General features: G+C 34.7%; 1 protein-coding gene across 1 annotated transcript in view; it reads right to left on the reverse strand.

The window, feature by feature from the left end:
* Positions 1-4,060: 4,060 nt before the first annotated feature.
* TECRL (trans-2,3-enoyl-CoA reductase like) overlaps positions 4,061-14,917 on the reverse strand; it is a 103,575-nt gene continuing 92,718 nt past the window's right edge. The window contains exons 10-12 of the mRNA XM_047799298.1: positions 5,693-5,778; positions 5,112-5,157; positions 4,061-4,251 (exon numbers count right to left, since the gene is read on the reverse strand). Coding sequence (XP_047655254.1) covers positions 4,124-4,251; positions 5,112-5,157; positions 5,693-5,778 — 260 coding nt within the window. The 3' untranslated portion in view covers positions 4,061-4,123. The remainder of the gene's footprint in view (positions 4,252-5,111; positions 5,158-5,692; positions 5,779-14,917) is intronic.

The raw sequence follows: 14,917 nt of genomic DNA on the forward strand, positions 1-14,917 counted from the left end.
TTTCTGTTGAATTAAACAATAGATAATTAAAGTGTAGCCATTCCCTCTACTTGTAGATTCTACTAGGAAGTAGAAGAGAGCTCTTGAAAAATAAGCTATTTGGTGAATGGATAGCCAGTAGGAGGTCATTAATAGTGGAGGAATGAATTGTATGAATTTATCATAGAAACAACATTGATTTCCAGGTCAGTAGATGAAGTGATACTCAGACAATTGTGCTTTGTGATTGTTGTGAACATTTCTTATATTCGATGTAAAAAATAAAAATTTTAGGTACCAGTCAGTTCTCAGAGTTGAATAATATGAAAATATATCTTCTGTATTCTCAAGAAAATAGGTGTTATGACTATACTTCTATTTTTTAAATATTTCTGAGCATTTTTTTCTTATGTGTTTTAAGCACCATTATCACACTATAGTTAAGAACCAAAATTTCATTTTAGCAGGGAACATCTACCTCCAAAAATGCTTTTGTACATTTCCATGATCAAACCTCCTCTGAAAGAAGGCTAATTATAGGCTTCAATATGCACCTGGGTGAAAATTAACTTTTAAGCAGCCTTTAAAATAAATGGTTTTTAATTATTATCATTATGCAGAAGCTACATAAATGCCTTTAATTGTACTTATAAAGTAACATTTGCTATAATCACCTCTAATATCCAGGAGCAACCACAAGGGTTTTCTTTTTTTGTTGTTGTTAAAATAAAAAAAGGAGCTCTCATTATTGATTCACAGGTCATTTTATTTTATGAGTCAAATGTTATAATTGAAATATATCAACTGCTAAAATTTAACATATATTGAGCGACAGTTACTTAAAATTGAACTTAAAACATCTTGAAAATGTTTAATTACTGGAAGAAGATTAAAGGTCAATATATAACATATTCAACTATAATGTTGAAATTTATGATTTGATTACCCTTCAATATTAGGCATAACATTTTTTATAGAGAAGTAAGATTGAACATGCACATTTTAGAAATGAGTATATTGTAGGGATTTCAAAAACTTGATGCTCCTATATTTTTACTTTCTCTTTTAAGAAATGATAATTGCTTAAAATTATTGTGTTTGTCTGCATAACAGTTAGAAAATAATGTTTGTTTCCACAAACTTTTGCTAAAAATACAAAATGCCCTAAGGGTTTTAAGGGTCTATTTTTATCCAAACTTAGCCAGAAGTTTATGAAAAAACATGCAAACAAACCCAAAACACCTTTAAAGTAGCAGCTTGAGGTGAAATGATGAAGGAGGGGGAGAGAAGCAAGGGGCTGTGATAATGTGGGGTGGTGTAGCAGCTGATTCAGTTTTTGTTGTTTAGCTTTTGTTTTGATTTCTTTCCCTCCCCAGCTACATTTTAATAAGAAATATGCAGAAATTAATATGTGGTATTTTAAAGACATTGTTTACAGTTTTTTTTTTGGATAGAAAAAGTGTTATTCCAAACAATTATTTAAAGAGTATCTACCAACGATTAGATTAATTTAACTGTGATGTTTCTTTTTAATATTATACATAATCACAAATCTAGTATCTGTCATAAAATTCTAATGTTAATTTATTAAATCTTGAATGCCTAATTATGTTCATAAACTTTAAACACATTCTTGGCTACCATTCTTATACTCCAAATGGCAGCTGTGAGACTGTAGCTTGTCGAGATCATAATTGGTAAATCAAGTGATTTGGAAAAGAAGCTAAGATCTGTGATCTGGATCATATTTTTCCTTTCCTGCTTAAGATTATTTACATCCTTTGTTTGGAATGGGGCCTTTATTGGTAGAGATATAGTTATTTCTGCTTTGATGAGTAGCAGATTTATGTGAAAATCTCATTTCTTACCTGGTCTGGTCTTCTTTGAGTAGTTTCCTTCTCTTGATGACCTTGTAAACTGGTTCATGTATAGACATGTAGAAAAGACTTATGAAACAAGAAGTAAAACCAGTGGATAGTTCAATCTATGTAGATATCATCGAGCATTACTTCACAAATCGATGCATTTCTCAGAAGAAATATTTATGGTATATTTTTATATACCAACCAGTAATAATATATTTCAGTTTTTAAACTTTTGGGTGTTTTTTGTTTGTTTTTCCTGCAAAAGTGATAGAAACAGAGAGCAAAAGCATTCTAAGATATTATAATGGAGAAATGGTCTGAGATGAGACCAGTCATGTGAACCAAGATATTTAATACAACCAGGGCCTATAATTTTCAACAGGCATGTACCTGTTGAGGTGCTGTCCATGATTTATATCCCGTGTAGCTGAGGGATAAAATAACAGGAACATAGACAACATCTAATATTGTTTTCATACACATTTTTAATTAATTTCAATTAATTCTACCAATGATTTGTTTTCTATTTATGAAGTATATTGTCTTCTAAATAAGCAAACTGTCTAAATCAGGGGCCACTTTATTCCCTTTTCTCCTCTCATCTCCTGTGTGCCTACAGCTATTTAATTCCTTTAATAAATCCACCAATATATGGAGTAGGAAAACTTGGATGATAAGTGATGGTATCTTAGGACTGTTTCCCAGTTGATGTGGATGATTATAGCATTTAAATAGTTCCTTTTTCAAACTACAAAACTTCTTGATCAATCCTATATTATTTTTATGATATCATGTATATACATACCTCATTTAAATTAGAAAGGCCAATTTGTCGTCATTAAAAGCATGGGATTTATGAGTTGCTAATAATCATCATAGTTTTTACATTGATATGAAAATCACAGTTGTTGAAAATACACGCACAAGAATTTTTGAACTTGAGAATGTAAGAATGTAAGGGCATCTTATTATAAAGTGAGAATATGGACTCTTTGGGAGATATACTAAAATGAAGCATATTTGGGATAGGATATTACATCAACAGATAATTATTACTCTATGCCATTTTGCCAAATGAATATTAGTGAGTTAAATTTTGTTGTTGCCATCTCATGAGATATTTTAATACTATGCATTTGGGAATGATAATAAAGCTTTTAAAGGTATGCTTTTGTTATTACTTGAATAGTTGGTCATATATACTAACAATAAACATCCACAGAATGCATATAGACACTACATTTATTAAGGATATTTTGTCATATATGTGTATATCTAAGGGCCTTAATGAGGATATTTTGATATATGTACATGTGTCTATCTGAGAGATATATTTAGATCTGATAATTGGAAAGTCTCTAGAAATTAACAAATATGAAGTATTGTAATTTAAATATGAAGAAACTAAGATTTCTTATAAATATTTATCTAATATATATTTAACTTATGTAAAATCTTTCATGTTATTGTCAAAATATATATGCTGTTCACATGCATATTCATACACATGCATACACACACAGGCTTTGAGAAAACACAAGAATTAAAAAATGTTTCCTTTTATTATAGGTAGAATTTTCACAAGGAATTGAACTACTAGCATAAAACATTTGAAATTCAGGAGTTCACATCATGACTCAATGGTTAACGAATTGACTAGGAACCATGAGGTTGTGGGTTCGATCCCTGGCCTTGCTCAGTGAGTTAAGGATCCAGCATTGCCTTGAGCTGTAGTGTAGGTCACAGACATGGCTCAGATCTGGCATTGTTGTGGCTCTGGTGTAGGCTGGTAGCTACAGCTCCGATTAGACCCCTAGCCTGGGAGCCTCCATATGCCGTGGATGCGGCCCCAGAAGAGACAAAAAAAAAAAAAAAGAAATTCTCATGACATATTGAACAATAAAGAAATAATTACTATCAAATAATATGTAAAATTCAAGTGATTTAAATGTTACAACTTAAAATATTTACTTTAGAATTCAGATTTTTGAACTGTCTCAAGCAAATAGTATTATTAAATATTTAATAAAGAAAATCTCAAAGAATAAATCCTTTGCAAACATTGGGTGCCATTTTTCATTTGTCATATCTATAATTTCTACTTTTCATTTGTCTCAAGTATATTCTCTAAATTCAGCTAGATTCTTCCATTTTATATTTATACAAAGCAAAAATACTGTTGTGTGTGAATTTCTGGAACATAGTAGACATACATCCTTGATCAAGTTTGATTTAATGAGTTTATACTGCTTTTTTTAATATAAGATGACATTTTTTTCTCACAGTATAAATGGAATCATTGCTGATTTCCTATGTATGTAAGAGTTGAATTTCTTTAGATAATTCTTGTGCTTCTTTTGTGCCCACAAAGACATCTGGATACTGATCAGAAGCGTAAAAATCCCAACTAGAAGAAAAAGGAAATAATTAATCTAATTATTACATTAGGAAAAAAAACATATATAGCTCTTAAAATATTTCTCAAATGTTGCACAGTTCTCTTTACTCATATTTATTGACTAGCATGATATGAATTCAATCAATATTTATTGCATGGTTGAATACACATAAAAACTACATAGAGAACAAAATAAATCTATATTTTTATATCCCACTGCCAAAAAATATTCTCCAATAGGAATTTTTAAAAATATCTGAATTTTTTGATGATGGTTTTCTATATACATATAAAATACTTTTATAAATATATACACACATATATATATATATACATGTGTGTGATGAACTATATTAATTTTAATCCACACTTTTGTACAGTGAAATAAAGAAAGGGTGAAATGGATATAACATATATACCTTCTAATACATGCAGTTCATTGCAGTTTAACTTCCTTGTGTGTTAAAATGACCAGCATTCAAGATTATACATTCATGATCCTAGCCTTCCCTTCGCAGACATGTATGAATACTTGAAGATACAGTACATACAAGACTGTGCACATGCACAAGAGAGTTTCAAGGGAGGTGTGCTGTTGTTATTGCTTTTTTTAACAAAATCTTGTTGCTTAATAAATATATTTGGACTGCTTTTTTCTAGCCTGGATTAAACCACAATTATATAGAGATGCATAGTAAATAATGTTCCAATAAATTTTAATACTGCTAAAAAAATCCAAAATAAAAATAAAAGCATCTAATCCCTGTACAAACATGCCTAGTTTTAGTACTATAGCAATTTGTTCTCAGAAACCACTTCTCCTAAAGGTGGATTTACTTCAATTAATTATCAGTAAACCTAGGTCTTACCTGGCAATGTTTGTGTCATGACTGTGAAACTAATCCATGATCCAATCTATTAGATTAAAACATAAATTAACAAATGTCTATGGTTAATCTAGTAACTTGTTTACTTCTGGAATTAATTAGGTAATTTAAAAACTTCAAACACTTATTTTTATAAATAAAAATAAATTCCCCAAATATAATTTCATTGTTAAATATGATAAAGTCATTAAACAACCCCGTAAAAGAGAATAATATTCATGAACAAATGAGAGACATTGTTCCAAACATTTTGGTTATGATAAAATCCTGAAACTTCTCAAGATATTTATATGATGATTGTAAAAGTTTGTTTTAATATAAATAAGTGTATATACAAATATACTTTATTCTGCAGAGAAAATTGTGGTTGAATATTCTATTTTCCTTTGCCTATAACTTACACTGAAATCCATATTATCTATATCTCTATCTATGCCTATATTTACAGACAAAACAAATATATTTTATCATATATAAATCTATAAGACATGTAAATACATAAACATATGTATTTAGTATATTATCAAATAAAGTTCAGTTATTTGCATACATAAATAACATACCTCATAGGTGTAGTTAGGACATGAAACCAGGAAAAACATCCATGTAAAGGGGTTATAATTTGGACTTGGAAAACAGGCATTACTTCCTTTTTAAAAGTAGAGTAAAATATCAGTGATGTCACATATTGCAAATTTGATCACATACTTATTATATAGTTCTAAATTCCTTAGAATAATATAGTTCTAAATTCCCTAGAATAACTATTTTCCACATGAAATGTCATCATGTATTTGAAGAAACCTTGTTTCACAAATTACTCAGAAGAGACCCAGTTTCAAATGTTATGATCTTTTGACTCGAACAGAATCCCTATCATTTTCTGACCATGTCCACATCTATGTTTCTGTAAAATTACAGAATACACCCCAATAATCAATTCTTTAAGCTTTTAAATGAAACAATATATAAACATTACTTTGTGTAGTATAATAGTCACAGCAGTATTGGATACTGAGATTCATAAATGCGTTTTAACATTTGCATGCCTCTTCCTATTCTCCTCTAGTGTCAAATAATATATTTTTGGTTCAGATTATTAAATACCTCAAATCTCTCTTTCTATTAAGTGGACATCCAAAGGGAATTTTAAAAGGATGTCATTTATATCAGAAAAAGTGTGAAAATCTCTCATAAGAGGATTACAGTGAATATCAGTATAGTTAATATTCAGAAATAAACATAAATTATCTGCTCAGTAATCAGGATTGTTATTTACAACTCTCATTATACTTAGCACATTGTCACTTGATTTTTGTTAGTTTTCACCTTTTAAATTTTTTTTTTAAGAAACATTTCGGATAACAAATCTGTAATGATTTCTAGTTGAACTTTGAGCTGTGACATTTGTAAAAGTAAATATGAGTTATAAAATTACTGTTTATTCTCCATAGCAAAATTTAATCAGATAAGACATCAACTAATCTCTTTTAGTTATAATTCTAAAGTCATAATGAAATGTCAGTATGTTGTTTTCAAAATTGTAACTGTTGTTGAACTATCAAAGGAAAAATGTATTAGGCACTTTCCAGATTTCATGCACTGCTCCTTTCAAGATAAGGATAAATATGTATGTCACTTAATAGTACGGATTCTCTTGGTGACATTTATGTAAACATCTTTGTGTAACATCCATGTATATTCATCAAAAGAAAGATAATTAAGGAATTTACCCATGTTATAGTAACTGAATTTCAGAGGCAGAAGATATTCACAAGATAATCTCGGTTAAAGCCAATTTATGACTGTTCAGTTTCTTTAGGAGGTGGAATGATTAGCATCCACAAATACACATTTCTTCTAGATGTAGTTTGTAGATTAAATAACCAATGTGCCTTGTGACATAGATAGATAGATAGATAGATAGATAGATAGATAGATAGATAGATGCTTTCTCAAGTGTAAATAGTGGCTATTTATTGTAATTATATGTAAGTTTAGATGTTACTAATACGATACATTCACATCATATGTTGTCTCAACCTATAGTTACTATTTATAATAGAGCTTCTATTAAACAAAATCCTGAAGATTCTTTACATTACAATTTTGTACCACCAAGGTTATTCTTCAGGCATAACGGATTTATTGCACAGCTTCAGGGATTACTGCTGGTAGAAAACTTTCAACTCTCAGCACCCGCCATGAAGAATGTGGCTGAAAGGACCAATCTCTTCCCAGGTCTACCCCTAATCCAGTACTGGGTCAATGTGGCAAATTGATGATTCAACTCAGAACAGCACTGATTGTTCATCCCAGCTATAGAATGCCCCCTGGGCTCATCTGAGCCTCTCAGTGAAACTTTATTACTCTCAGTTTCCTACCCAAACATTTCTTTCTTTCCATCCATTAGAAAAAAAAAAAAGAGAAAGAAAAAAAGAAAAAAATCACGCTAACCAACCTCTGGAATGCAGATCATCTCAGTGTCTGCATCCCAGAAAACTGAACCTACAATAGTTGTCATCAGGAATGACCCCCAAGCAGATACTAAAATAGTATTTAAGAGTTGAATGACCTTCTGAAGAGCAGGCAAAGAGATTCCCATCACTGATGGCCCATGCAGAACAGAGAGCTACTGATACAAGGTAGCTGTGCAAGTGTAAAACTTTTCACAAGTGGTGTACTGGTATTTTATATTGGTGGAAAGAAATGCTTTATTTGGTTCAAAGGAATTAAGTGGTGATTAATATCATTGTCCTTGACAAAGTAGTTAAAACTGGAACTGACAATTGGTGGTTAAAAACCAACTGTGAAAGTGGAGGACACCTTTGTAACATATGAAGAGGCCCTAAGCTGCAATGAGAGAAGGAGTAAACTGAAGACCAGGCTCAGGACTTAATTGCAAGAGCAGTCAAGTTCCAAAGAAAATACAACTCTAATCCAATCTAAATCTGCTAAGAAATGTCATTGTCCGCAGACTGTCTAGATATACAGATTTTCATGAACTCCCTGGGCCTGTAGAAGTAGACTGCTCTTCCCTGATAAAAATCAGCACACCTCCATCCTTAAATGTAACACAGGAGTTACTAAGTTGCAATAAAACCCCCTCTATAATCTTCTCAGGTCCTCTCTTATCCTCTGTGTGATAGCTACAGTACAATATAACCCACCTGAGGTTATTCTGGGCTTCTTAAGGGAAAAAAAATTGTTCCCCAGTGGAGCTACAGAACCCAGCCAGCAGGAACTAGAAAATTATGGGATAACACAGTTGTGACTAGATTCTGAAGGTGACTGATAAGAAAGACAAAATTTAAAATTGGATAAGAGCTTGTTTCTGTTGTCAGATCCCCCTTCTAAATTAGAGGATATAATATCTCACTAAGATGAAACAAATACAGTAAAATGCCCCTGAAAGAAAGAACAAAGCAATATCCTTCAGTAAGTGAGGCAAAAATATTATAATTCCATTGGCAAGCAGGGAAAGAAGGTGTTAAATGGTTTAGAAAAATGGAGATCTTGGAGTTCCCGTCATGGCTCAGCAGTTAACGAACCCAACTAGTATCTATGATGATGCGGGTTCGATCTTCGGCCTTGCTGAGTGGGTTAAGATCCGGCGTTGCCATGAGCTGTGGTGTAGGTCGAAGATGTGGCTTGGATCCTGCATTGCTATGGCTGTGGTGTAGGCCAGTGGCTACAGCTCTGATTGGATGCCTAGCCTGGGAACCTCCATTTGCTACAGGTGCAGCCCTAAAAATACAAAAGACCAAAAAAAGAAAAAGAAAAATGGAGATTGTTGAGTAAACAGTCTATGTAAGGCCAAAAAGGAAGGTCCCTTTCCATGGGAGAAAAAGGTTCCCCCCATATTTCATATTCCCATCTTCTTTCCCATGTTCTATGGGAGGACCTAGAAGACATGCCTCTTTCAAAAGCTATAAGGAATGTGTTATTGCAAAGGGCACACTATTATTAAGAGCAGTATTGGCTCTCTGCAGTTCCAGGTTCAATGTAAGTGATGGCATCTTAGCACTGGGACAACTAGAAGCAATTGGGATAAAAAAGATTCTTTCCCCTTTCCCAAATCAAAGCCATTTCTAGTTGCAGCACTTGTCATAAGCCAAAGTGAGTGGTAAGTTTAGAAGATTCATCCACAGAAAGCTAGGGCTGGTTAAGAGCACAGTGTTCCGAGAGGCTAGAACTGATGGATACCTCAAAACTCTATTTCCAAATTTAGATTAAAAAAAATGAGAGATTATTAGTCCAGAGACATGGGACAGCTGGTTTAATATAAAATTCCCTATTTCTTTCCCAGTTTTTTTACTTGAACCAGTTGCAAGACATGAAACTCATTGAGAGAACAGTCAGGGACCCTAGGGAGAAAGACTCTGCAGCATGGAAATAACTGTACATGTATAAGGAGGCCCACAATTACTCATTTAAAGAACTTCACTAAATGATCTATGGTCATCTGTTCAGGGAACTATATACTAATGAGAATAGACTATGCCTACATTTTAAGCACTCACTATAGTATAGTGAGTCCATTACTCCATATGAGTAATTTCCTCAGACAGCAAGTAACTGGAATATAGATAGTCTGTGGTTTGCACAACCTCCTCCATTTATTTACTGGCCTTTGGGGCAAGATCTGTCGCCAGTAGGGAAAATGAAGTAGAAGCCTCTGAAAGTATACCCATTCTTCTATACATATAAAACAATCTGCATCCCAAGAGTGAGATTAGTGCTGTATTTCAGATCTAAAGTATGCTTGTATGATATTTTCTATTGTAGTGGCATCTAATTCACTTTTCTAGGAGGGTGACAGTGGAGTACTGCAAACTTGATCAAATTTTGTCCATCACTGCAACTGATTACCAGATATGATATCTTTGCTAAAGCAGATTCACTCAGCCTGGGGTCTATGGATATAGCCACTGATTGACAAGTGTATTTTTCCATTTCTATTGGAAAGGTGGATCAGAATAGTTTGCTTTTCTTTAAAACGGGCGATAAGGAGTTCCCATCGTGCCTCAGTAGTTATCGAGGAACCATGAGGTTTCGGGTTCGATCCCTGGCCTTGCTCAGTGGGTTAAAGATACAGCATTGCAGTGAGCTGTGGTGTAGGTCACAGATGTGGCTCAGATCCCGCGTTGCTGTGGCTCTGGCATAGGCCGGCGGCTACAGCTCCGATTAGACCCCTAGCCTGGGAACCTCCACATGCTGTGGGAGCGGCCCAAGAAATGGCAAAGAGACATAAATAAATAAACAAAATAAAATGGGCAATAACATAGTTTCAATTTTTTTCTATTACTATTTTAATACTCCTACTCTTTTCCATAAAATAGTTGAAGAAAACCCAGACTGGTTAGACATCTCACTGAAAAATTTCTGTATCAATAGCATTATGCTATTCATATCGAATGAGTAAGAAATGACCAGTATTTCTTGGCAGATCCTGTGAAGATCCCTATGGTCCACAGAAGAGGGAGTTGCTAATCAATTCAAAGATTTAGGGTCCAAATGATTGTGGGACATCCTCTCCAAAACAGAGAAAATGTATTGAAATTTGTAACTCCCATCATTAAGAAGGAAGCAGAATACCTTGTAGGCATCTTCCAGTTTGGGAGGCACCATATTACACACCAGGAAAGTCTCTCTCTTATTTTATTTTATTTTTTTTTTTGGTCACACCCATGGCATATGGAGGTTCCCAGGCTAGGGGTCAAATGGGAGCTGCTGCAGCTGCCGGCCTATACCACAATCACAGCAACTCAGGATATGAGCTGAGTCTGTGACCTATACCAAAACTCACAGCAACACTAGATCCTTAACCCACTGAGCAATGCCAGGGATGGAACCTGCATCCTCATAGATCCTAGTCAGGTTTGTTAACCACTGAGCCATGAAGAGAACTCCCGGAATCTCCTTTGAACTGTACACTATGCACACAAAAAACTATAAAAGTATAGTAGGGCTCAAGGCAGAAAATTGCAGCAGGTTCAAATTTTAGTGAAGGACTCCTGTACTTGCCTTTTAATCAGAGAGTCTCTACATGTTAAATTTATGAATGATGAGAAGAGTCAATGTGTGGAGATTATGGCTAACCCCAGTGGAATAATTACAATTCTGAACCTAGGCAATCTAGAGAAGGCCATGACTTTGTAGTGAAGACTTATATCTCTTTGACAAAATAGTTCTGGAATGCCACTGAGTCCTGGTGAAGATGAAGACTCTACTCTAGGGTCATCAAGTGACCATGTTGTCCTGAGCATTGTAATCTGAGTTCTGTTAGATTTACCACATCATAAGTTTGGGTGAGACTAATAAATCCCCATTGTAAGATGAAAGTGGTATATTCAGAGTGATACAAAAATAGGCGGAAAGATAAGCATTGCCAGGTATTCCAGACAACCGTGTCATCCACCACTGTTGAACCAATGTATCTCCTTTAACTTACATGCATGGCAACTTTAGGTATCACTTTGGGCCTCCTGAAAAAGGAGGGAGATTTTGAGCTTAGTTCATGGATGAGTTGGCTGTTATGTGGGACTAAGCCAAAAATGCAGAGCAGCTACAGAATAGTCACATTTAAGGGTCACCCTAAAAGGCAGTAGTAAGGGGTAAATCCTCCCAATGGGCAGAGTGTCTGGAGTTGAACAAGATGCATCCAAGCTACAATATGCATAGACTAACAGGCAGGGTCAAATAGACAAACAAGTTAGGATTGGAAGTATGTCCATGAATATGAGTGGGTAAGAAGGATGAAGATCTTTGTATCACATGTGAATACCTAAAATGGAGCTTATACGATGGAAAAGACAATTTAAAACAGGTAGAAAAGTTGGTGTAGCAAGTCAGTGTTGGCCAGATTCTGTAATGGACTACTACTCATTGCTAACATGGGTGCATGAGTGGAGTATGGTGGCAGGGATGGAAGCTATCCTTGAGCTCAGTAGCATGGGCTCCCACTTACCACGGCAGATATAACTACTGCTACTGCCAAGTGTCCAGACTTCTACCAATAAAGAACAACAGTGAGACCAGAGTATGGCACCACTCCTCATAGAGACTAACTAGTAACCTGATGGCAAGGTGATTTACGGAGCCCCTACTGTTTTGAACGATACAGCAATTCATATTTGCAGGAAATGACATATACTCTGTGAATGGTTTTTCCTTTCCTTTCTATAGGTCCTGAGTCAATCCTATTATCTAAGGATTTATACAAAATTTGATCAATTAACAAATATCCTCCACAATATACTGTTATTTTAAGGAATCCATTTTTCAAAAAGGAGGTACAGAAATGGGTCCATAACCAAAGGAAAAATCTTAAATATAGCGTCATTAATAAGTTGCCAACCTTGGAGTTCCCGTCGTGGCTCAGTGGTTAACGAATCCAACTAGGAACCATGAAGTTGCGGGTTCGATCCTTGACCTTGCTCAGAGGGTTAAGGACCTGGCGTTGCTGTGGCTCTGGAGTAGGCCGGTGGCTACAGCTTCAATTGGACCCCTAGCCTGGGAATGGCCCTAGAGAAGGCAAAAAAAAAAAAAAAGGTACCAACCAGATGGATTGAGGAAAGGTCTGTTGAAGGCACAGTTGAAGTGCTGACATAGAGGCAAAGTACACCTTTAAATCAACTAAAACCCTCAGTTTACAGTCAAACGAGAATCAATCTGCTGTGTCCAGTGACAGAAAATCCCCCATTTGGAAACAAGGATCTTAAAGCCTGAAGACCCCAGTGTCATGGGGACTGAATCACTACTCTTGGTGGGGTGATTGAGCCTAATGATGAAAAGGAGGTATACCTGCAGTTATACAGTGGAGTAAGGAGAGTATGATTTGCCTCGAGTACTTAGACATCTCTGATACTCTGTCAATCCATGGACAAGGGCCACATGGAGACAGAATCCTAGACCCTCAAGATGAGGGTCCATATCATGCTTCAGATAATCTCTGAGATGTTAAATGTGCTAGGTGAGGATGAAGGACCTAGAAGTTCGTGGAAAGGAAGATGGTGCAAATCAGTTGTTAGACCAAGACCCTGTGCAGAACTGAAGTCTGTTTAATTTCCCACTACTGTCTCTTTTAAACTTGCTGGTAGCAGAAAACTGTCAACGATAATTCCCCTTGAAAAAATGGCCTTGACAAAAGAGAGTTGCCTTATCCTAGAGTGTTTCCCCATTTGCAGGGAGCCACAAATCCCTCTACCTTTCCTTTAGTCATTCCAATTTAGGTCAACTCAGAAAGGTTATCCAAGTTTCAGATAACCCTGTGGAAGAGACTGAGGCCACCCTTGAGACAGCATCACAGCTCAGTTTCCTACTTGGCACAATTCTTCCTTTTTCCCCAATCCTTTGTAAAATGCTTTTAAAATACTTGTTCTATATCACATTGTATTTCCTGAGGAACATTTTCATGACAGCTTGCTCACACAATCAATATTAAATGGTCCCCCATCTGTAATTCATGCCTAAAGCATATCTAAGATATGGATATTACTACAAACTACAATTAATATGTAAGTGAGGAAATAAAACCCCAAGAGCAACAGAAACTCCTTTAGACTTGACTCAGGAATTGATCATTAATAAGGATTTTATGTAGGGAAAAAAGAATGCAGTATGTATACATATCCACAATTCATACAGAGAAGTGAAATGAAATTATTTGAAAGTAGTGAGTCTGGAAGTTTTTATCTTAGAAGGGACTGCTTCCACAAGAGGAGACAATGCTTAGAGGATTCAAAGGGAAGGTAAAGAAGGAAATCTTTCTGGGAATTAAGGGCTTTAGAAAACAAAAGAGTATATAGAGAATTAAAAGACACAATGAAACACCCCGGGCCTTCTAGAGCACAATTTATTCTTTAGAGACTTGACTTCGTCACCCCATCTGTAAAAATATTTGTTATTTTTCTTCAAGGACAGGCCACACACTTAAAATGAATATAAAGTGATTGACATCCACATAGAGCTTCTACGTGAATAAAATAGAAAACCAGTGTTTTTTTCCAAATGATAAGATAACCCCCCAAAAGAAAACAGAGAAAAATTTTAATGAACAAACAGAGGGAAGCATTTGCAGATAACAAAGATTATAGCCATTAATAAATCTCAGAACTCAAAATAGGTATGGACAAAACAGGAAGAAAATTTTAAAAAAGAGTAGATTGTTCTCAAGAATTAAATTATAGAAAAAGAAAAAATCATCTTAATATTATGGGACATATTTCAGATTGCCTAAGGGTGGACGTTCAGTAGAATAGGGGGTATTTAGTACATGAACAAAAGCATTCAACAAAAAAAGCTAAAAATGGAAAGTAATAGGTATATAAGATGAAGGCATATGTAACATGCATGTAATATAACCGCACCATCTCTTCAGAGTCCACAGTGTAACAAACTGAATTTTAGATTATAATGCAGGAAAACATTCTAGAACTAAAAAAAAAAGACATGAGTAAACCTACTAGAAGATTACATCATATTTCTGGGAAATTGATCTGGAATTATCAACTCTAAAACACATCCTATAAAATTCCCTTCAAAATGAATAGACTATAGTGATAAGTCTTCTAAGCCTAGATGCAAAAGACCACACCAATTAGCTAAGGAGAGAAGCTAAGATTGTCTTCTGACTTGACAAAACTAGGTAAAGCATGGTCTAAACACACACACACACACACACACACACACACGTGAGCACACACACACACACACAGAGTCTTTCTCACATAACATTTGCAAAGTTTGACTTTGAAAACATGGAGATTTAAAATTTTCATTTTCAG

The sequence above is a fragment of the Phacochoerus africanus genome, chromosome 10, assembly GCF_016906955.1.
Source record: "Phacochoerus africanus isolate WHEZ1 chromosome 10, ROS_Pafr_v1, whole genome shotgun sequence".
Lineage (NCBI taxonomy): Eukaryota > Metazoa > Chordata > Mammalia > Artiodactyla > Suidae > Phacochoerus > Phacochoerus africanus.